Here is a 21,561-nt window from a genome sequence, read left to right as displayed (position 1 = left end):
TCTGCTTATTATTCATGAATGAAAGAGCAATACAATGCTTTTTTTTATTTTTTAAAGGATGCTCTAAAACTCTGTTTAACAAGGTTATAGCTGCGGATGGCATTATTTTACATGTAATCGTCTCCTATCACATTTCTAATGACAGCTCTCACTCGTAAAAAACAACAAAAGAGAATAATTTCACTATTCTTTCACAAACTATAAACTTTAAGTTCATACATGCCCTTTAAGATGGACAAGTATGGATGACAATTCTTTGGCCTGCTTTGCATTGAATTTCTGTGAAGGTGGCAAATCCTATTGAGATGGGTTGGCATGCAAAAGGCAGAGTTGTGCAGCATTTTATACTTAAGGGCATGCTTAAGCAGCTCTGCACTGAAATGCGAAAGGCAGCATTCAGTAACACCCTCGTACATAAGCAAGTTTTACATGCCAACCTAAACCAGCAAGGGTCAGCATGAATGATCCCAAGCCAGGTCCTGGGCAACCCGCAGTGCCCTAAACCTCTAGTGCTACTACCGTGTTTCCCCGAAAATAAGCCCGGGTCTTATATTAATTATGCCAACAAAAGACACAGTAGGGCTTATTTTCGTGGGTAGGTCTTACCATGTAATGTGCTTTCTTCTCTCCCCCTCTCCCTCCCTGCCTGTCAGGAATCCCCAGTGTGAACTGAGTTAAAATGCTTGTAAAATCCTATAATCTACTCTATTACAGTAGTATATAATTTACAATGTGTGAGTTTCTGTAATATAATTGTGCCAAATACATTTCTGCACTTCTGTTACCCGCCGGAGCTCTCTTCCCCGCAATTATATTACAGAAACACACACATTGTACATTATATAATACTGTAATAGAGTGGATTATAGGATTTTACAAGCATTTTTAACTAGGGCTTATTTTCGGGGTAGGGCTTATATTGCAGCCCTCCTGGAAAATAACGCTAGGTCTTATTTTCAGGGTAGGTCTTATTTTTGGGGAAACATGGTATATACTTACATCCTAGGAAGATAGGGAATATCAGACCACATGTGGGCAGAAGCTTTGCCCTATCCCTTTTCATTTTTAAAGCCTCATTATTGTGCCATTACCAAGTCGGGCAGCTGCACTCGTTCATAGTGAAGATTAGGCGATGGCTAGTGGTGGGCGCCATGCTCCAAACTTATCAACCCAAGAAGCAAGTGTATATCAGAACACCCAGGAATACCTGGAACTATGAGTGCTTACATTGAGTAAGGTGCAAACAGTGCCAGATGTGTGCTGACAGAGCAGGATTAGACGAGTAGGTTACACTTCATGTTCACAAAAAAATGATTGAGTTCTTTCAACAGCAGCTGTAACTGATGAGTCCATCCCACCATTCATTTTTCTCCAGTCATCAAAATTCTTCGTGTCTTAAGCCTTTAATTTGGCTATAAAAATTCTACAACTTCACTTCTCATAATACTTATGTATGTCAGGTCAAGTTATTACTCATCAGACCAGGCGTGTAATTAATGTTTAAACCCAAAGGGAGTCCACATAGCATTTTTGGCCATAACAATTCCTAAAAGCAGAACTGTACAACTTTAACGCTCCTTGAAAATACATTTTAAAGAGAACACCAAGGCAATAATATTGTGCGACAATGTATTTAAAAAATAAATACGTTTCTTTTTTGCATTTGTCCATGTACATTGGAATCAGGATTTTCTATCCCAATAATAATAATAATAATAATAATAATAAAAAAAAAAAAATAAAAAAAAAAGAAGTATAAAAACCAGTACCCATAGATAATTTTTTCATTTTTATTCTCTTCATCCCAACTAAAAGCAGAATGTCGGGAGACATTTGTCGGTTCAAGAAAAAAAAACAACACAGCAGATATTCTGCCTGTGTGTATGACGGTCTGGCCCGATTCTGTTGGACGTGCATGCTGAAGAAACAGCATTTGACCAACTCCCAATCAGCGCTCTGGGCCAATGGCCGAGAGCACTGATTGGAGTGTTCTGGCAGGGGAGTCATCCCCCTGTCAGAACACAACAGCTCAGCGGGGAGGATCGCTGTACTAACCTTGCATGGTTAGTACGGGGTCTCCGACCTGAGCTGACAGTTTCTTTTTGTTAAAACCATGGGGTTGAATGAAAAAAGAAAAAAAAAATGGCTGCTTTTCAAAAGGTGTACATGCTCTTTGTTTGGTTCTTGAATAAAAAAAAGTTGTTTACAGAAAATCTAAATTTTTTACACACATATGTATGAGTGATCAAAATAGTGATTCATCCCTTATTGGAGGGTTTCAGTCCAAGGTTTTAATCCAATGAAAGGGTGCCTCAAAGAGGAAAGTAAGCATCTGTTCCGTGTTTTGTAACCAACTCATAGCGCTCGGGAATTATTTGTCACCTAATAAATTAAACCTTTCTACTCTACAGGTGTGCAAAGTTTGTTGTCTGGGGGACCTACGGCTGGGGAGCACAGTGAGGCATGGGCACATGGACACAGTGAGGCATGGGCACATGGACACAGTGAGGCATGGGCACATGGACACAGTGAGGCATGGGCACATGGACACAGTGAGGCATGGACACAGTGAGGCATGGGCACATGGACACAGTGAGGCATGGGCACATGGACACAGTGAGGCATGGGCACATGGACACAGTGAGGCATGGGCACATGGACACCCTAGGCTTATACTCGAGTCAATATTTTTTCCCAGTTTTTTTGTGGTAAAATGAGTTGCCTCGGCTTATATTCGGGTCAGCTTATACGCGAGTATGTACGGCAACTTACTAATGAAAGGCTACTTTACAAATGTAAATGACAAGCATGGTATACTTACCTGCTCTGTGCAATGGTTTTGCACAGAGAAGCCCTGATCCTCCTCTTTTCGTGCCGCCTGACGGAACTATTGTCTTCCCCCTGCGGAGTGCCCCTATAGCAAGCCGTTTACTATGGGGCACTCATGCATGCTTGCTCCTGAGCCCCACACTGTGTGTCCATAAGAAACAGAGCAGGGCTTTCATAACACCCCCCGCTCCCTTGTTAATAGCTGCGATTGACAGCAGCAGGAGCAAATGGCTCCCCTGCTGCTGTATCTGAGCCAATGAGAGGGCTTTGCTCTCATACGCATCACTTGGTCGAGATCAGGATAGGGCAAGTATTTAGAGGGGAGCTGCCTGCAGATAGTTTTATTTATCTTACTGAATAGAACGCAGTAAGGTAAAAAACCCTCTACCTTTAAAACCACTTTAAGTTTCTCTAGAATATTTACACACTGTATTATCAGGTTTAGAGAAAAAAAATATATGCCACTTATTTATAGCATGTAACCTATATAACAAGACGAATGATTCAGTTTTTGTCTATCCTCCCAAATTACACACCCTAGCAAAATGTGGGTCAGGCCCCTTCAATGATCCTAAATTATCCCTTCCAAAGATGATGTTGCAGCACCAGAGCTGCAATTAATGGACACCTCGTACAAAGGGTGTGCTTTAACATTTACAAATAAGAACTAGATCCTTCTGACTAGCCAGGCATTTAGAAGATGCTGTACAAAGTAAAAAAGTTAAAAATATATACTCAGGTAACAGGCACCCAAACATTAAAGCAATAATTCAGATATATAATGCTTTAAGGGACTGTGGTTATTGAAAAGGTGACAAAAAAGGGTGCAACCTCTCAAGGCTAAACTGGTGGGCTGAATCACTAGCTTCCTGGATCTCAAATTCTGGATCTCGCGACTAAAGATATAGGTTGCAGTGACATCCTGCCCTGCAGTGCTAGATTCACTATACACTAGAACCTTGGATTACGAGCATAATCCGTTCCAGGAGAATGCTCATAATCCAAAGCACTCGCATATGCCCATAGAAGTCAATGGAAACAAAAATAAATGTGTTCCGCATTGACTTCTATGGCATGCAATACCGCATGGGGCCAGAGGTGTGGGGCGCCGGAGTACCTTGGAAATACTCAGAAAGGCTAGAGAAGCTTGGCTGAACTCAGAAAACCACGGAAAGGCTTGGGAACTGAGTATTTCCGAATGGCTCCGGCGCCCCCACACCTCCGGCCAAATGCGGTACTGCACATCCCATTAGCTTGAATTCTGCTCATGGTGCGAGACAACACTCGCAATCCGAGTCATAATTTTTTCTTTTTTTTTTTAAGTTGCTTGTTATTCAAAATGCTCGTTAACCGCGTTACTCGTAAACCAAGGTTCCCCTGTATTGTAACATTGGTTAAAAAAACCCACCAATGAGTGCGATACCCAGGTATCCCAGCAGTATTATTCAGAAACTACCGTATGTATAAGAAAATGGTGATCATGTACAAGCTGGACTCCTGGCCCAAACTTGGCAGCTCAATTTTCTAACATGAGAAGGCCAGATGTGCTTGATCATTTGGCATCAAAGCCAAAGTTCAGGACTGCGAGGGGGGAATCACAAGTGGTCATATGGAAAACCACTCACATATGCAGACTAGTAGCTAGATTCAGAGACAGTTACGCCGGCGTATCAGTAGATACGCCGTTGTTACTCTGAATCTACGCCGTCGCAAATGTAAGTGTATTCTGGAAACCAGATACGCTTAAATTAGGCCAAGATACGAGCGGCGTAAGTCTCCTACGTCGTCGTATCTTAGGGTGCATATTTACGCTGGCCGCTAGGTGGCGCTTTCGTTGATTTCGGCGTAGAATATGCAAATGAGATAGATACGCCGATTCAGAAACGTACGTGCGCCCGGCGCATTTTTTTACGTCGTTTACGTAAAGGCTTTTTCCGGCGTAAAGTTAGTCGAACAAATACCTGGCCTAGCCAATGTTAAGTATGGCCGTCGTTCCCGCGTCGAAATGTGAAAATTTTACGTTGTTTGCGTAAGTCGTCCGTGAATGGGGCTGGACGTAATTTACGTTCACGTCAAAACCAATACGTCCTTGCGGCGTACTTTGGAGCAATGCACACTGGGATATGTCCATGGATGGCGCATGCGCCGTTCGTTAAAAACTTCAATCACGTCAGATCACAAATCATTTACATAAAACACACCCCCCTGTTCGACATTTGAATTAGGTGCGCTTAGGCCGGCCCATTTACGCTACGCCGCCATAACCTAGGAGGCAAGTGCTTTGTGAATACAGCACTTACCTCTCTGACTTACGGCGGCGTAGCGTATATGCAATACGCTACGCCGCCTCAAAATTAAGCCAGGCTATCTGAATCTAGCTATAGATCTTCATGTTACCAAATCAAACAATGTATTGGAAAATAGGACCTAAAAACGCCAGCATAGTCCAGTGTATGGTCATTTCCTTGCAGATTATGATCCAATGAGTTCATATACAAGAAGTAAAAGAAGTCTCTGCCAGGTTACTCATTCACTCACCTTTTGTAGCCAGCCGGATAACCATCATGTTTTTACTCAAAGAGGAATAGGAAGGTGAAAATTCTTTTTTAAGCACCATTGCTTCTATTCGCAGAGAATAACTAGGGGACAACAAAAAGAACAATAAATCACAATATGCATGACGATCAAATAGTGGTTACAAAACAAGAGCTGAAAAGCTAATTAGAAAGGAGGTGCACTAAACACAGCAGTGATATGTTCAAAAAATATGAAGTTTAAGTCGTTTTTCTACATGAGCAAATTCCTGTCGTCCTGTGTGAGGTTAGTAATAATCAATAGGAGCCCATCCTTCTGTAATTGCACTGAGTTATTTAGTTGTATGCATCTATGAGCATTATTGAAATACTCTCTCTCTCTCTTTTATGAGGATGTAGATACCTCTGCTCTGATGGAAAGCTATGGTTTCTCATACAGCACATGCTCAGAAATCTATTCAGGGTAGTAGAACATTTGTATGTCTCTTCTGCCATACAACTCCTTACCCTTTCTTCTATTTATGTTTTTTCTGTGTACACATTCATGGCAGCGTACCCAATTTAGTCAGAAGCTATGAACTTACCAGCAAGTCTTTAAAATGTGAAAAACATACAGAACATAAAGTCCATGCAGAAAGTGTCCTGGTCGGAATTTAAACAGAGGACCCCAGTGCTGCAGGGCAGAAGTGTTGTCACTAAGCCACTGTGCTGCCCTTGTAATACCAGAGGGAAGTAACATAGTTACATAGTAGGTGAGGTTGGAAAAAGTCCAACCTATGTGTGTGATTATATGTCAGTATTACATTGTATATCACTGTATGATGTGGTCGTTCAGGTGCTTATCTAATAGGTTTTTTAAACCATCGATGCCCCCCTCTGAGACCACCGCCTGTGGAAGGGAATTCCACATTCTGGCCGCTCTTACAGTGAAAAAACGCTAAGTAGTTTAAGGTTAAACCTCTTTTCCTACAATTTTAGTGAGTGGCCACGTCTCTTGTTAAATGCCCTTCTGCAAAAAAGTTTTATCCCTATTGTGGGGTCACCAGTACGGTAATCGTATCCCCTCTCAAACGTCTCTTCTCCAGAGAAAATAAGTTCTGTGCTCGCAACCTTTCCTCATAGCGAACATCCTCCAGACCTTTTATTAGCTTTGTTGCCCTTCTTTGTGCTCTCTCCATTTCATCCTTCCTGAGGACTGGTGATCAGAACTGGACAGCATACACTAGGTACGGCCGGACCAGAGTCTTGTAGAGCGGGAAAATTATCGCTTTATCGCTGCAGTCGATTCCCTTTTTAATGCATGACAATATTCTGTTTGCTTTGTTAGCAGCAGCTTGGCATTGCATGCCACAGCGGTCACTATGTCTCCCCCCCCCCCCATACTGTAGTTTTTTGCAACCCCCATCAAAGTGTTATGATGACAGAAGTCCTAATGTGCCAACACACTTTACCGTGAAACTGTAAAAGATCAGAAACACCAGCAGCCTTTAGTCCCATGGCTGGTGATGTCATGCCAAGCAGTTCCTGACAACAGTAATCACTATTTGTTTGCGGCTTTCCCAGCCAGTGCTAGCCTACTGAATTAATGAGAAGATATCTGAATGTACATTTTCTTATCTGCCCACTCTGATGTCATGGAATATAGAGCTACTGGGTATCTGAGAGACTTCAGAATGTGATCTGATTAAAAGGACTTAGGCAGACGCTGAACATCAAATATATTTGTGCTGACGCATCCATACTGCTAGTGAATTAGGATTTTAAAAGGGATTTAGTTAAATGCTCATTGTGGTAATTATCTGAAAGTAAACATATTTTATTGCTTGCTGCACCACAAACTCAGATTTGTATTTTTTTTCCTGTGCCCATAGTACGTGGAACAGAATCTATTAAAACAAAATAAAAACAGTTGCTTAATGCAGAGATAAGTACCTTTTCACCACCCATATGCAGCATGTGACCGTATGCAAAAGAGGGGGGGGGGGGGGGTTGTGACAAGGGGCAGATCTCTCAGCACCTGTGCAAGCACCATGCAATGCATGCGGGATTCAAGGGGTTGAAGAACGCAGTGAGGTAGTGATACAACTCCTCCTTGCTGTCTGTCAAATGTTCTCTGAAGAGCGATCTGCATTCAGATTGCCAACCAAAACGGTGGGAACAAACCCCAAAAAGAGGTTTCCCTTTGGATCCTGTCCGATATACGTCGTCAGAGCGGCACGGCTGGGCATAAGCACGTACATATACGTTGCCTTTAAGAGCCCGGCCGTGGGTCGCTCACGCGCCGGTCCTGAGCTCCGTGACCACAGGACCCGATCGCCCCTGGTGTCCCGCGATCGGGTCACAGAGCTGAAGAACGGGGAAAGGTAAGTGTAAACAAACCTTTCCCCATTCCTTCCTAGTGACAGTGGCAGTGATCGTCTGTTCCCCGTCAAAGTGAACGACGATCAGTGACGTGTCACGCCAGGCCATGCCCCCCTACAGTAAGAATCACACACTAGGGCACACTTAACCTCTTCCTAGTGGCAGTGATCGTCTGTTCCCCGTCATACGGAACGACGATCAGTGACGTGTCACGCCAGGCCATGCCCCCCTACAGTAAGAATCACACACTAGGGCACACTTAACCTCTTCCTACAGCGCCACCTAGTGGTTAACCCCTTCACTGCCAGTGTCATGTTCACAGTAATCAGTGCATTTGTATAGCACTGATCGTTGTAAAAATGACAATGGTCCCAAAAATGTGTCCGATGTGTCCGCCATAATGTCGCAGTCACGATAAAAATCACCTCCATTACTAGTAAAACAAAAATATTAATAAAAATGCCATAAAACTATCCCCTATTTTGTAGCCACTATAACTTTTGCGAAAAATCTGTCAAAGGTTACGTATCGGTCTAAACCGATGAAAAAAATATGTTTTTTTTACATATTTTTGGGGGATATTTATTATAGCAAAAAGTAAAAAATATTGCAAAAAAAAAAAAAAAGAAGACATACGTTTTGTAAGGCAAATTTTATACTTTGCAAACTTACTTTGGCACTTGAATCAACATGTACATAAAGGAATCTGCCAGAGACAGCTTTGTTATTTCTCCAGTAAATGTTTTTAACTTCTTTACCTGGAAATAGATGATAAAAAAATATATTATTTCACCAGAAAATACACTACCTGTGTATTTATTGACAAGTACATATTTTCCGGCATACACATGAATGAGGCGATGCAGTATTATCTGACAATACAGACATAAGTGTGAATGATGTCCAGACATTAAAGCCATCAGGCCAATGATATACCAGACGGTTTATTTTATAAAAACTGAAAGAGGATACTAGCATTGTTCATACTATGAAAGAACACTCCCAAACTGTACACTAATCCGATAATAGCTTTTCAAAATTCCCCCAAACTTTGAAAAGATTTTATTTATACTTTTTAAACAACAGCCTTGTAAGGTTATTTGTAATCTCTATTGTAGCCATCGCTGCATGTTAAAACAAGATAAATTATACAAGCTGCAACTATATATAATTGTACATAATCCCTCCCATAGTATGGAGATCACAATGGATCTCAATAATGGGATTTCTTTCACAATCTATTATTATAGAATTATCCATATAGATACATGTCATATTTGTCATGCAAACTATCTGACAAATGTATGAACAAATTTGATCTACTGCACGCAATATGCCAAAGAAAAACAGAATTAAAAAAAAGAAAGGAACGGAAATTCAAACACAAACATGCTTTCATGTAACAAAAAATACTAATAAAAAAAAAAAAAAAAAAAAAAATCACACACACTTTAGTATGAAAGGTCAAGTCAGGGACCTAGATACCATGCATTGCGTGCAGTATGAAATATGAGCTCCTTATCTACTATCTCTAATGTTTGCTTAGGAGGTTATTTACAACACTTTGATTTCTTTTTTTCCTTTTAAACCAGTCCTGCATCGATTTTACAGGCGCACTGTTCCAAAAAAGGAATTAAATGACTTGTAGAAAAAGATTTAGCTCGCTTTATCATAAAAAAGAAGTACAAAACAGGGGATAATACAATATAAATTAGTCAAATTAATCATGAATTAAAAGCAACCACTGGACCCCAAGTACTGGTAAGTACCTGATTTTTAAAAGTCAGCAGCTACAGTATTTAGTTTAGAAGCAAAATTATTAAATATTTATATGCTATGCTTTGTAATAAGAACATGTGAGAAATATAAAGTTGTTATCCCAATATGGCTGCAAAAGTGGACTTTAAAGCGGCCGTAACATCTTCATTTTTTTATTAAAATACTAAACATAAACTTACCTGCTGCATAGAGCAGCCCCAAACCGCTACTTCTGGGGTCCCCCGCTAGCACTCTGGGCTTCTCCTATTCTGTGTCTGCCCCCATAGCAAGCTGCTTGCTATGGGGGCAGGTATGTGGGCTCGCTCCTAAGCCAAATCTATAGACACACATAGCGTGGCACCACCCCACTTCCAGCTTCATCCTCACTGGTCCTGACTTACAGCAGTAGGAGCCAATAGCTCCTGCTGCTATTAGCAAAGCCTGCAGGACAAGAAAGAGAAGACTTGCAGCAGGGCACAGCACTGGATCAATACAGACCCAGGTAAGTGTTAGCGAGGAGGGGTGAAACACACAGCGCAATGTTTTTTTACCTTATTGCAGAGAATGCATTAGGGTGAAAAACCTAAAGTGTTTAGAATCAGTTTAATGCTGTTGCATTGAGCCATGTGCAGTCATCCTTCCTGTGCAGTGGTCCCACTGAATCACAACATAAAATGGTTAATGTGTCGGAACAATTGGCTGCAATAAAGTGATTGTAAAGTCCTACTTACCTGCTCTGTGAAATAGTTTTGCACAGGACAGCCAAGATCCTCCTCTTCTTGGGTCCCTGGATGGAGCTCCTGGCCCCTCCCTCCCATTGAGTGCTCCCACAGCAAGCAGATTGCTATGGGGGCACCCGAGCCGCAGCTCTGTATATCCATTCAGACATGGAGCTGCCGCTCGGCCCCATCCCCTCTCTCCTTATTGGTTAACAGAGTTTGATTGACAGCAGCGGTAGACAATGGTGCCACTGATCTCTGTCTCAGCCAGTCAGGAGGGAGAGTCCTGGGCAACTGAGGCATTTGTGGACATCGCTGGATAGAGAGGGGGCCTGCTGCACACAGAAGGCTTTTTATACTAATACATAGAATGCATTAAGATAAAAAAAAAAACTTTCTGACTTTACAACCACTTTGTTAAGTGCATCTAAACCTAAAAACAAGCATTTAAAAGCAGAGTTTCAGCCTGGGTGATAAAAAGTTAAAAGTCAGCAGCTACAAATACTGTAGCTGCTGACTTTTAATATTAGGACACTTACCTGTCCAGGAAGCCTGTGATGTCGGTAACCAAAGCCGACCTGTCCATCAGCTTCGGGTGCAGGCGCCGGGATCTTTACTAAGGGAAACAAGCAGTGAAGTCTTGTGCAGGCGTCAGCCTCCTGACTAAGGGAAACAAGCAGTGAAACCTTGTGCAGGTGCCGGAATCCTTACTAAGGGAAAAAGGCAGTGAAGCCTTGTGCAGGTGCCGGAAACCTTACTAAGGGAAACAGGCAGTGAAGCCTTGTGCAGGTGCCGGAATCCTTACTAAGGGAAACAGGCAGTGAAGCCTTGTGCAGGCGCCGGCATCCTTACTAAGGGAAACAGGCAGTAAAACCTTGTGCAGGCGTCGGCCTTCTTACTAAGGAAAACAAGCAGTAAAACCTTGTGCAGGCGTCGGCCTCCTTACTAAGGGAAACAAGCAGTAAAACCTTGTGCAGGCGTCGGCCTCCTTACTAAGGGGAAAAGGCAGTGAAGCCTTGTGCAGGCGCCGGCATCCTTACTAAGGGAAACAAGCAGTAAAACCTTGTGCAGGCGTCGGCCTCCTTACTAAGGGGAAAAGGCAGTGAAGCCTTGTGCAGGCGCCGGCATCCTTACTAAGGGAAACAGGCAGTGAAGTCTTGGGCAGGCGCCGGCATCCTTACTAAGGGAAACAGGCAGTGAAGTCTTGGGCAGGCGTCGGCCTCCTTACTAAGGGGAAAAGGCAGTGAAGCCTTGTGCAGGCGCCGGCATCCTTACTAAGGGAAACAAGCAGTAAAACCTTGTGCAGGCGTCGGCCTCCTTACTAAGGGGAAAAGGCAGTGAAGCCTTGTGCAGGCGCCGGCATCCTTACTAAGGGAAACAGGCAGTGAAGTCTTGGGCAGGCGCCGGCATCCTTACTAAGGGAAACAGGCAGTGAAGTCTTGGGCAGGCGCCGGCATCCTTACTAAGGGAAACAGGCAGTGAAGCCTTGTGCAGGCGCCGGCATCCTTACTAAGGGAAACAGGCAGTGAAGCCATGTGCAGGCGCCGGCATCCTTACTAAGGGAAACAGGCAGTGAAGCCTTGTGGTTTCACTGCCTGTTTCCTACTGCGCATGTGCGAGTCACGCAGCACTTTCTGAATGGTCCTGTTGTCTTCTGGGGGACACACACAGGTCCCAGAAGGTGACGGGGGAAGGAGGAGCGCACAAGAAAACACACTGAGAACTAGAAGTTCGTATGCTGCAGTGGATGGGGGGGGATTTGTACTTTATTCACAGATCTGTGAAAAAAATGATGCTCCGGTTTCAAAAGTGACAGGGGGTTTTTGAAAGGGCAAATATATAAACGGAGGAACCCACTCTTAAAAGCAGTATTAAATCTAAACAAAAATGTAATATATTGCAACCAACCAGTCCTTAGATGTCATGGCTGCATTAGTTTTACTTTTTCAAGCCAACAACGTTTTTAGCAAGCGCAGAAAACAACTGTTAATCTTGCAAAAAATACAGTGTCTTTGTTACTTATTTGTGAAGGTAACTGAAATCACATGTAATATAGATTGAGAGAAAAACATCCAAATCTGGAGAGCAGCCTACTGACACCTAGGGCTCTTCCATAGATACAGTGGACCAAGTGTGGGTTGTCACCCTAGGGAAGGAAGCAAGTTATTCCCAAGATTACCAGGTGAAAATAAAATGAAAAAAGCCAGTCTAAGGAACGGTAAGCTGCAATGATATATATTTTGGCCTTTGGGTTTAGATGCAGATTAATGTGTAGAATGCGTATTCTACATTATACAGTTCTTCTAGTTAGCTTGTTATTTTAGCACATTGCTTTCAGCTTAGAGAATAGAAGAGGAGATGGGATCAAAACACATAAGTGCCGTAGACAAAACATTTTCCTACAACTATTAAACTTACGCAAAGGACCAGACAGCCCAACAACTCCTAATGCAAGTCCTAAGATATTTATAACTTGTTCTAAGTAAAGCTATAGAAGCGAAGGATGGGATGGTCTCATAAATTACAAAGGTTCTCATTAAGCACTTGCTCAATTGCCCTACTTTACATATGCTGGCTAATTAAGGCTGGGGAGGATGAACACAGTCTGATGAAACCTGAAAATGATAGCAGACAAACCTTTAGGAAAATGCTGCAGCCCGAGTGTGTAGCAATATATATAAAAAGTGGAATTAATAGGCCTATAGAACACCATATAGCAGGCTGCATCATAGCCTTCATTCCATTCAGTGTGACTGTACATCTTTTACTTACCTAGAAGAACCGGGCAACTTGGAAATGTATTCCATTATGAAATATACAATCGCCACAAGAGATTTTTTATCTATTAAAATGGCTACATCTAGGTGGACACAATTCGTTCTCCCGAGTCTTCTATAGTAGCTATAGCCAGGGCTTGTTTTCTCAAGTAGGCGCAGGTCCTCCCACCCCTTGTCTCTGCCCCCTACCCACCTCTGAGCACCATTCCTGGGTTCCCCCTCTACCTACCTCCCAGTACCGTCCCTTTTAGAGAACACAAAATCAAGTTACCTTTTTTGGTGCCAAGCAATTTGTATGGAATTTGCCAATGATGAAAAAAAAGTAAAAATAGATCCCCTGTTGTCAGCAGCAATAGCACTCCCAGCAACTATATGTCTACAGATAGCTATAGCTGCAACAGACCTCCCACAACAAAATACCCCCCAGCAACAAGAATCCCCACCAAGAGCAATAGATCTTCCAGCAGTCAGCATCAATACCATCCTCAAACTACGGCCCTCCAGCTGTTGCGGAACTACACATCCCATGAGGCATTGTAAAACTCTGACATTCACAGACATGACTAGGCATGATGGGAATTGTAGTTCCTGAACAACTGGAGGGCCATAGTTTGAAGACCCATGCAATAGACCCTTCAGCAGATGATAACAATAGACCCCTCTCTCAACCGTAGATTCTTCCCAGTAACAATAGACCCTCCCTCAACACGAGATCCCTCCCCAGTGACAATAGATCTTCTAGCAGGCAGTAAGGATGAGCTCTGGCGTGTTTGCATAGAACACGTGAAGAGCCCGCCAGGAAGTGTGCACGGCGCTGTGCTAATCACAGCCAGGGAGACATTGACCCGATGCTCGGCTGCAGGGATCGTGAAATGTCTCCCTGGCTGTTATTAGCGCAGCGCCGGGCTCTTCACGTGTTCTATGCGAACACGCCAGAGCTCATCCTTAGCAGGCACCATCAAAAGACTCCCCAGCACCCCTTGCCATTACATTCATTGCTGGAGGTGACGGAACCGCTTTCTCCCTGCTGAAAAAAGCGCTGGTTATAGCATTAGACACTTCATTTTCTTTTTTGTCTATCCAAAAACCAAAAGGACCATTTTGAGAAGGTTGGTCCAGTTTCCTTTTAAAGGCAAATTCCTAGCAATTATAGTTGGTATCTTATTCTAAAATTCATAATGCAGTAATTCCGCATTGGACATCACACAACTATGAGATGTGAATTGATGTATTTCTAGTAATTGCCTTTATGTTTAATAGACTTAGATCTTGTTCACACAGGTTTACTACAGAGTACACCTGTGTGAGGATACAGAGTACACCTGTGTGAGGACAGTGTTTTCTGTCTGCGTCCGGGGCCACGCACCCGCACTAACACAGCTGTCAAACTGGGAGCAGTGGCTGTGATATGAATGGGACTGCCTGCATGGGCATGTACGGATAATTCACTGTAGTATGACCATGTAAAGGAGGCCTTAGCCTCAATCATCCTCCTGGGAAAGCCAACTACATTTGAGGAATAAGGATCCCTAGTCTACTATAACAATTGTTATAGACAATGTAAAGATGACCATTGGATATAGCAAGGTGACTTGGAGTCATATTAGGGTGATATCTCAATTGTCAACGAATGTTGGCTAGGGATTTGTGATGAAGGCATAATGACTGCATTTAGAAGTGTGATCGCAAAGGGGTTGTAAAGGTAATTTTTTCCCCCTAAATAGCTTCCTTTACCTTAGTGCAGTCCTCCTTCACTTACCTCATCCTTCTATTTTACTTTTAAATGTCCTTCTTTCTTCTGAGAAATCCTCACTTCCTTTTCTTCTGTCTAACTCCACACAGTAATGCAAGGCTTTCTCCCTGGTGTGGAGTGTCGTGCTCGCCCCCTCCCTTGGACTGCAGGAGAGTCAGGACGCTCTCTACGTTGCAGATAGAGAAAAGAGCTGTGTGTTAGTGGGTGTCCTGACTCTCCTGTAGTCCAAGGGAGGGAGCGAGCGCGACACTCCACACCAGGGAGAAAGCCTCGCATTACTGTGTGGAGTTACAGACAGAAGAACAGGAAGTGGGGATTTCTCAGAAGAAATAAGGACATTTAAAAGCAACCCTTTAAATCTCTATATATATAAAACTCAACGTGTGTGTGTGTGTGTGTGTGTGTGTGTGTGTGTGTGTGTGTGTGTGTGTGTGTGTGTGTGTGTGTGTGTATGTATGTATGTATGTATGTATGTATGTATGTATGTATGTATGTATGTTCCAGCATCACGTCCAAACGGCTAAAGATATTAACATGAAACTTGGCACACATGTTACTTATATGTCAGCAACAAACATAGGATAGGTGGTTTAACCCTTACCCACCCCCATTTGCCATGGTCGGGGTTTTCCTTTAAAGTCCCATTCAACTCTATGGGAAATACATGTTACTTCATAACTGTAGATATTTCGATAACACTTGGTCACATGTTACTTATATGTCCACTTAAACTATAGGATAGTTAATTTATCCCTTAACTACCCCCATTTGTGAGGGTCGGGGTTTTTGTTTAAAGTCCCATGCAAATCAATGGGAAATGTATGTTCCCACATAACTTCTGTACGCCTGGAGATATTTCAATAATACCTGGTACACATTACTTATATGCCAAATAAAAATATATGACAGTTAAATTAACCCTTACCTACACCCTTATATAAAAGATGGGTATATTTATATTACTATGATTTTCCTCCCCAAAAGGTTAAGATAGGAAGACCGGGCAACGCCGGGTATTCAGCTAGTGTTATTGATAAAAGTTAGTATTTTATAACCATGTAGGAAGTAATCTCTTAAAACCAGTCTATTCTCTTTTTGAGATCTATAGAGTCATATGGGATGTTGTATGCATTTTAGATCTGCAAGAGCTACAATATTATACACTATATCCCCCGCTTTCAAAAGATCTGGTACATTTGTTCATTAAATATGTCACTTCACACTGCTTGCTGTATCTGAAGCTCACTGGAGAAGAGGTAAAACCCAAGTCCCAAGATAAACACCGAGCGACAATAGTACAAAATATCACCGGCATTCTTATGGCTTTCTACTAGTAAAAATAGCATTGTGCCTCGTTAACAGACACTGGATTATTTTTATGAATTTTATTGCTTTGCTGTGACTGTCATCTGAATTATCTAGTTGGAGACAGGAAGGGTGTTGAGCAGTAAGTGGAAACACTAACATTGGAATTTAGTGACCTAACAGGATTTGCCTTTTCCAGCTTAAAATTTTGATTACAGGTTATTTGATGCTCGGACTAAGTAAATGAGCACATAACAAAAAGGGACATACAGATAACCTTGGGGGGGAAAAAAACGTGAAAAAAGTTACACGATTTGGCTCCAAAATGTTTTGGCAATTAAAAAATTTCGGCAAGGTGTCAGTGTTTGAAAATGCACCTGTGCTGGGTTAGGGTCTGAATAATACAGGTCTTCTACCAAAGAGCTCTGTAACACTACATACAAGTCACAAGTACATTGAATGAAAGGCAAAGCCACAGCACAGGGCTCACCTATCAAAGAAACAGGATTACGTCAGTAATGAGATCAGAGGCTTTATCACTAACACCTTCACTGCCAAGAACAGCAACCTTTAGGCAAAGTCATTGCACAGCTAAAGCACTAATGTAGAATGTCACCACCTCAAGGGACAGAGAGGAAAAAAACAGCAATGCACTATTATCCATTAACTCAAGGGTCTCCAAACTTGTTAGTACAAGAGCCATATTGTACGTTTTACCAATATTCACAGGCCGTGAAAAATCTGTTTTTATAAACGAATAAGTCCCTCCTTACCTCATAGTCTCCTGTAGAGTGCACCCCTTACATTAGGGTCCCCAACAAAGCCTCCCCCCTTACATTAGGCTCCCCAACAAAGCCCCCCTTACATCAGGGTCTTGAACACAGTGCTCCTTACCACTGTAGGGCTCTAGGAGCATGATGGGAGTTGTAAGGTAGAGTAGGTCTGGATGAAGGATCTTCCTAGTGGTACTAGCAACCAGTAATGGGGATGATAACACACCAAGAGAGAACCTCTACTGGAGACTGGGGGTGGTGGCCATAGGCAGCCTCTGCTGAACTGAATTCTCAATCTGTGCACATTGAGGATAAGCCACTGCCCCTAGCTGAGGGCCCATTAACAATTCTATTGGGCCATATGTGGCCCTTGGACCATAGTTTAAAGACACCTGCAATAACTGAAACAAAAAAATCTATTAGCCAATTGTCTGTCGATAGCTTCATTACGTTTCTACTTGGATTTTTCTTTTTGTACACTTTTTGCAGCATATACTACACTCTGTAAGATGTCCAGAACAGGAGTCGGGATTATGCAACGCCAGCTCACACATACAAGAGTTCCATCATCAGTGGTCACCCAATGGTCAAAGCCAGTATCAGTGGTGGAAGGAGAGCATGGAGCAATCAGAGCTGGAGGATGGCAAACTAAGAGGTACGTCTTCCATAATGTGCAGGTATGCATACAAGAATACTACTATGTTGAATAATGCATAATGTACAGTATAGAGAATGGTATTACCTCTTCTGGCTCTGGAGACAGCTTAAGAAGTTCTTGTAGTGCCTCACTGTCATATAAATCACACTGTCCCCTCCGAATATCAGCAATGATATGATCAGCGGACCTGTCAGCAGAAGCATTGAGAACACAATTCAGAACAAAATACTTTATTTCAATTGTAAAGACTTTTTTTGTGGATAGAGTGGCAAGAGGTCAGAACCCCAGCTAGTTTGATGTGACAGACTGCATCCCCAGGAAAAAAGGAGAAATCAATCGAGACATTTGTTCCGGTGACAACTTCTTGTAGTGATTTTCCTTACATTGGGCGATTGCCTCTCACTTCCTGTCTACAGGACAGGAAAAGAAGAGCAATCTCCACAATAGGACAGAGTGTCATAAAAATGACAATGTAAGTATGCATATCTCATGCTTGGGACCACTGTGGAAAGTGACAATCACTTTAGTAGTCGATGCGACTAACCGTGATCTCCACACTCTTTTGGGACCTGTGCGGAGCATCTTCACTTCTGCATAGCGACCACAGGAACCCACTTGCCCTAAACTGATGCCATTTACAGAAAGTCTTGTATTTTTCACACAAGGCATCCTTTGATTGGACGAGGTGGAGAGGAAAGGCAGGGAAGTCCCAATCTGCAGCTCGCCCAATCAGAGAATGCATTGTATTAACACAAGGCATCCTTTGATTGGATGAGATGGAGAGGAAGGGCAGTGAAGTCCCAATCTCTAGCTCGCCCAATCAGAGAATGCATTGTATTAAACACAAGGCATCCTTTGATTGGATGAGATGGAGAGTAAGGGCAGTGAAGTCCCAATCTCTAGCTCGCCCAGAGAATGTACTGTATAAATTCACAAAATGGCCTGTGTCTTTGGAGGGAGATTTCATCCTGTTCATTTGTCCCTTTTACGGTTATCACTGGAGTGAAAGAAAACCGCATAACAGGAATAACTTTCAATGGGGACACTATCTTACTCTATCCAAAAATGAAAAAAATAAATAAAAAAAACACACACAGTTTTGCCTTTAGTTGCACTTTAATGCTGCATGACAAAATATGAAAACTTCCAAAAGCTTAAAAAAAACGTTACAGAAACCATGGGGGTCAATTTACTAAAAGTGGAGAGTGCAAAATCTGGTGAAGCTCTGCATAGAAACCAATCCACTTCTAGTTTTTTTTTTTGTCAAAGCTTAAAGCGGAGTTCCACCCAAAAGTGGAACTTCCGCTTAATCCACTCCTCGCCCCCTTACATGCCACATTTGACATGCAATTTTTTTTGGGGGGAGTGGGACTTCCTGTCCCACTTCCTCCTTCCGCCGAGGGGCTGCTAAGGCAAATAGTCATATCGCCTTTTGCCAGCCCCTCCCTGTAGGCGATCGCCTGGGACACGTGAAAGGTCCCAGGCGATCGCCTGTCCACTCAGATTGCGCAGCGCCGCATGCGCAGTGGGTGCCCGATCGTGAAGCCGAAAGCTGTCACGGCCAGGTGCCCACACTTAGAATGAAAACGCAGGCCCGAGAGGGGGGCGAGAGGAGCGGAGCCCCCCGGCCGGCGCATCGCTGGAACGTGGAGCAGGTGAGTGTATGTTTATTAAAAGCCAGCAGCTACACTTTTTGTAGCTGCTGACTTTTAATAAACATCAAAAATGACTGGAACACCCCTTTAATTGAACAAGCTGAAGTTAGAAGCCGATTGGCTACCATGCACAGCTGCACCAGTTTTGGTAAATCAACCCCTATAAAGTAAAATCTTGGTTTACAAGCATAATTCGTTCCAGAAACATGCTTGTAATCCAAATCACTTGTATATAAAAAGCTTTTTTTTTTTTTTTTTACAAATTATAAAAGAGAAAGAGGCACCTCTAAGTGTAGCAATAAGTTGCTAAATGTTGCACCTTCATTAAATGTAACCATATTACTACACTTAGAGGCTCCTCTCTTCTCTTTTATACCCAGTTGTGACATGACGCTACTCTTACATCAAGACATCGCTTGCATATCAAGGCAAAATTTATTCAAACATTTTGCTCATCTTGCAAAACGCTCTCAAACCAAGTTACTCTCAAACCAAGGTTTTACTGTATATAAATTTATAACTTACTTTTTAAACTGCTTTAGAAATATTCCAATATTCATGCTTCTTTTTGCATCCAAAAGAGAAACCTGTAAAATGAAATAAAAGAACATTTAAAAAAAGTACAGCAAGTGAAAAACCACCACATCCATAAGAGAGAAAGAAAACTTGTAGTATAACAGAAATCTGATATTATGAATGTGAAGTAGGATCTATGACAGGTACAATAATGACATTTGTCATCCTGTAAGCGGATACCGATACTAAACCAGAATTCTTCTAAAAGCGAAGCATCACTACAAAGAAAAGTCTTAATCACAGGTCAGGTGCTTATCCAGGATAATAGAAGCGCAAAAGCTAGGTCTAGGCCTGTAGGTAGTGCCCATAGAGGATTCTATCTATATCCCCAATATGGATACAGACAGTCGTCACAGCAGGCAGAGCTCCGAGAAAGTGACGATGTACAGAATTAGAATGGGGGTTGTTTTCAAAGTGATCAAATCACAGCACATCAAAAAAGCAGCCATCGGTCATTTCAGCCGTCACGTCATTGTAAATTGCACCCCTCCCATATTATCTACTTCCTGCAGTGTCATCACTTTCCAGTGTGTAGACTAAGAAGAGTCCACTGAAAACATGACCTTATCTAATGTAGTGGACAGCAAGTCTGTAGCTGTAATATGTACAGTGCACAGGAAGCACCAATATATATGTACAGTGCACAGGAAGCACCGCATAATAAAAGGTCATTAGCAAGCGTAAATGCAAAAAAAGGTTTCTGAAATATATTCAGTACTAGTACTACACATCTGAAATCAGCATGGATATGTGGAGTGGGATGGTATCTGACCAAAAGTTCTTAAAGTTTATATTTTTAATTAACCAATATACAGTTTATTGTCAAAAGTATTGGGACACCCGCCTTTACATGAACTTTAATGGCATCCCAGTCTACCTCCATATAGTTCAATATTGAGTTGGCCCACCCTATGCAGCTATAACAACTTCAACTCTTCTGAGAAGGCTGTTCACAAGGTTTAGGAGTGTGTCTATGGGAACGTTTGACCATTTGTCTAAAAGCGCATTTGCAAGGCAAGTAGGGCCGAAACAACTAATCGATTATGAAATTAATCGATTACAATTTTAACCAGTTCCCGACCCCCGCATGTACATATACGTCCACAATATGGCACGTACAGGCACATGGGCGTACACGTACGTCCTCGCCTATTAGCGGGTGGGGGGTCCGATCGGGACCCCCCCCCGCTACATGCGGGGGTCGGGTCCGCTCGGGGAGCGATCCGGGACCACGGCGCGGCTATTCGTTAATAGCCGCCCCGTCGCGATCGCTCCCCGGAGCTGAAGAACGGGGAGAGCCGTGTGTAAACACGGCTTCCCCGTCCTTCACTATGGCGGCGCATCGATCGCGTCATTCCCTTTATAGGGAAGACACGATCGATGACGTCATTCCTACAGCCACACCCCCAAACAGTTGTAAACACATACTAGGTGCACCCTAACTCCTACAGCGCCACCTGTGGTTAACTCCCAAACTGCAACTGTCATTTTCACAATAAAGAATGCAATTTAAATGCATTTTTTGCTGTGAAAATGACAATGGTCCCAAAAATGTGTCAAAATTGTCCGAAGTGTCCGCCATAATGTCGCAGTCACGAAAAAAATTGCTGATCGCCGCCATTAGTAGTAAAAAAAAAATAAAAAATAAAAATGCAATAAAACTATCCCCTATTTTGTAAACACTATAAATTTTGCGCAAACCAATCGATAAACGCTTATTGCGATTTTTTTTACTAAAAATAGGTAGAAGAATACGTATCGGCCTAAACTGAGGGAAAAAAATGTTTTTATATATGTTTTTGGGGGATATTTATTACAGCAAAAAGTAAAAAATATTGCTTTTTTTTCAAAATTGTCGCTCTA

At 42.5% G+C, this 21,561-nt stretch overlaps 1 protein-coding gene across 1 annotated transcript in view; it reads right to left on the bottom strand.

The window, feature by feature from the left end:
• The window catches only part of FHDC1 (FH2 domain containing 1), a 93,723-nt gene that overhangs the window by 16,926 nt on the left and 55,236 nt on the right, over positions 1–21,561 (bottom strand). The window contains exons 3-6 of the mRNA XM_040331917.1: positions 19,648–19,709; positions 17,552–17,654; positions 8,397–8,482; positions 5,368–5,468 (exon numbers count right to left, since the gene is read on the bottom strand). Coding sequence (XP_040187851.1) covers positions 5,368–5,468; positions 8,397–8,482; positions 17,552–17,654; positions 19,648–19,709 — 352 coding nt within the window. The remainder of the gene's footprint in view (positions 1–5,367; positions 5,469–8,396; positions 8,483–17,551; positions 17,655–19,647; positions 19,710–21,561) is intronic.

Source organism: Rana temporaria, chromosome 1 (genome assembly GCF_905171775.1).
Source record: "Rana temporaria chromosome 1, aRanTem1.1, whole genome shotgun sequence".
In the NCBI taxonomy this organism is placed as follows: Eukaryota; Metazoa; Chordata; class Amphibia; order Anura; family Ranidae; genus Rana; species Rana temporaria.
Note: the sequence above shows the minus strand (reverse complement) of the source record. Positions and strands in the feature narration are given on the sequence as shown.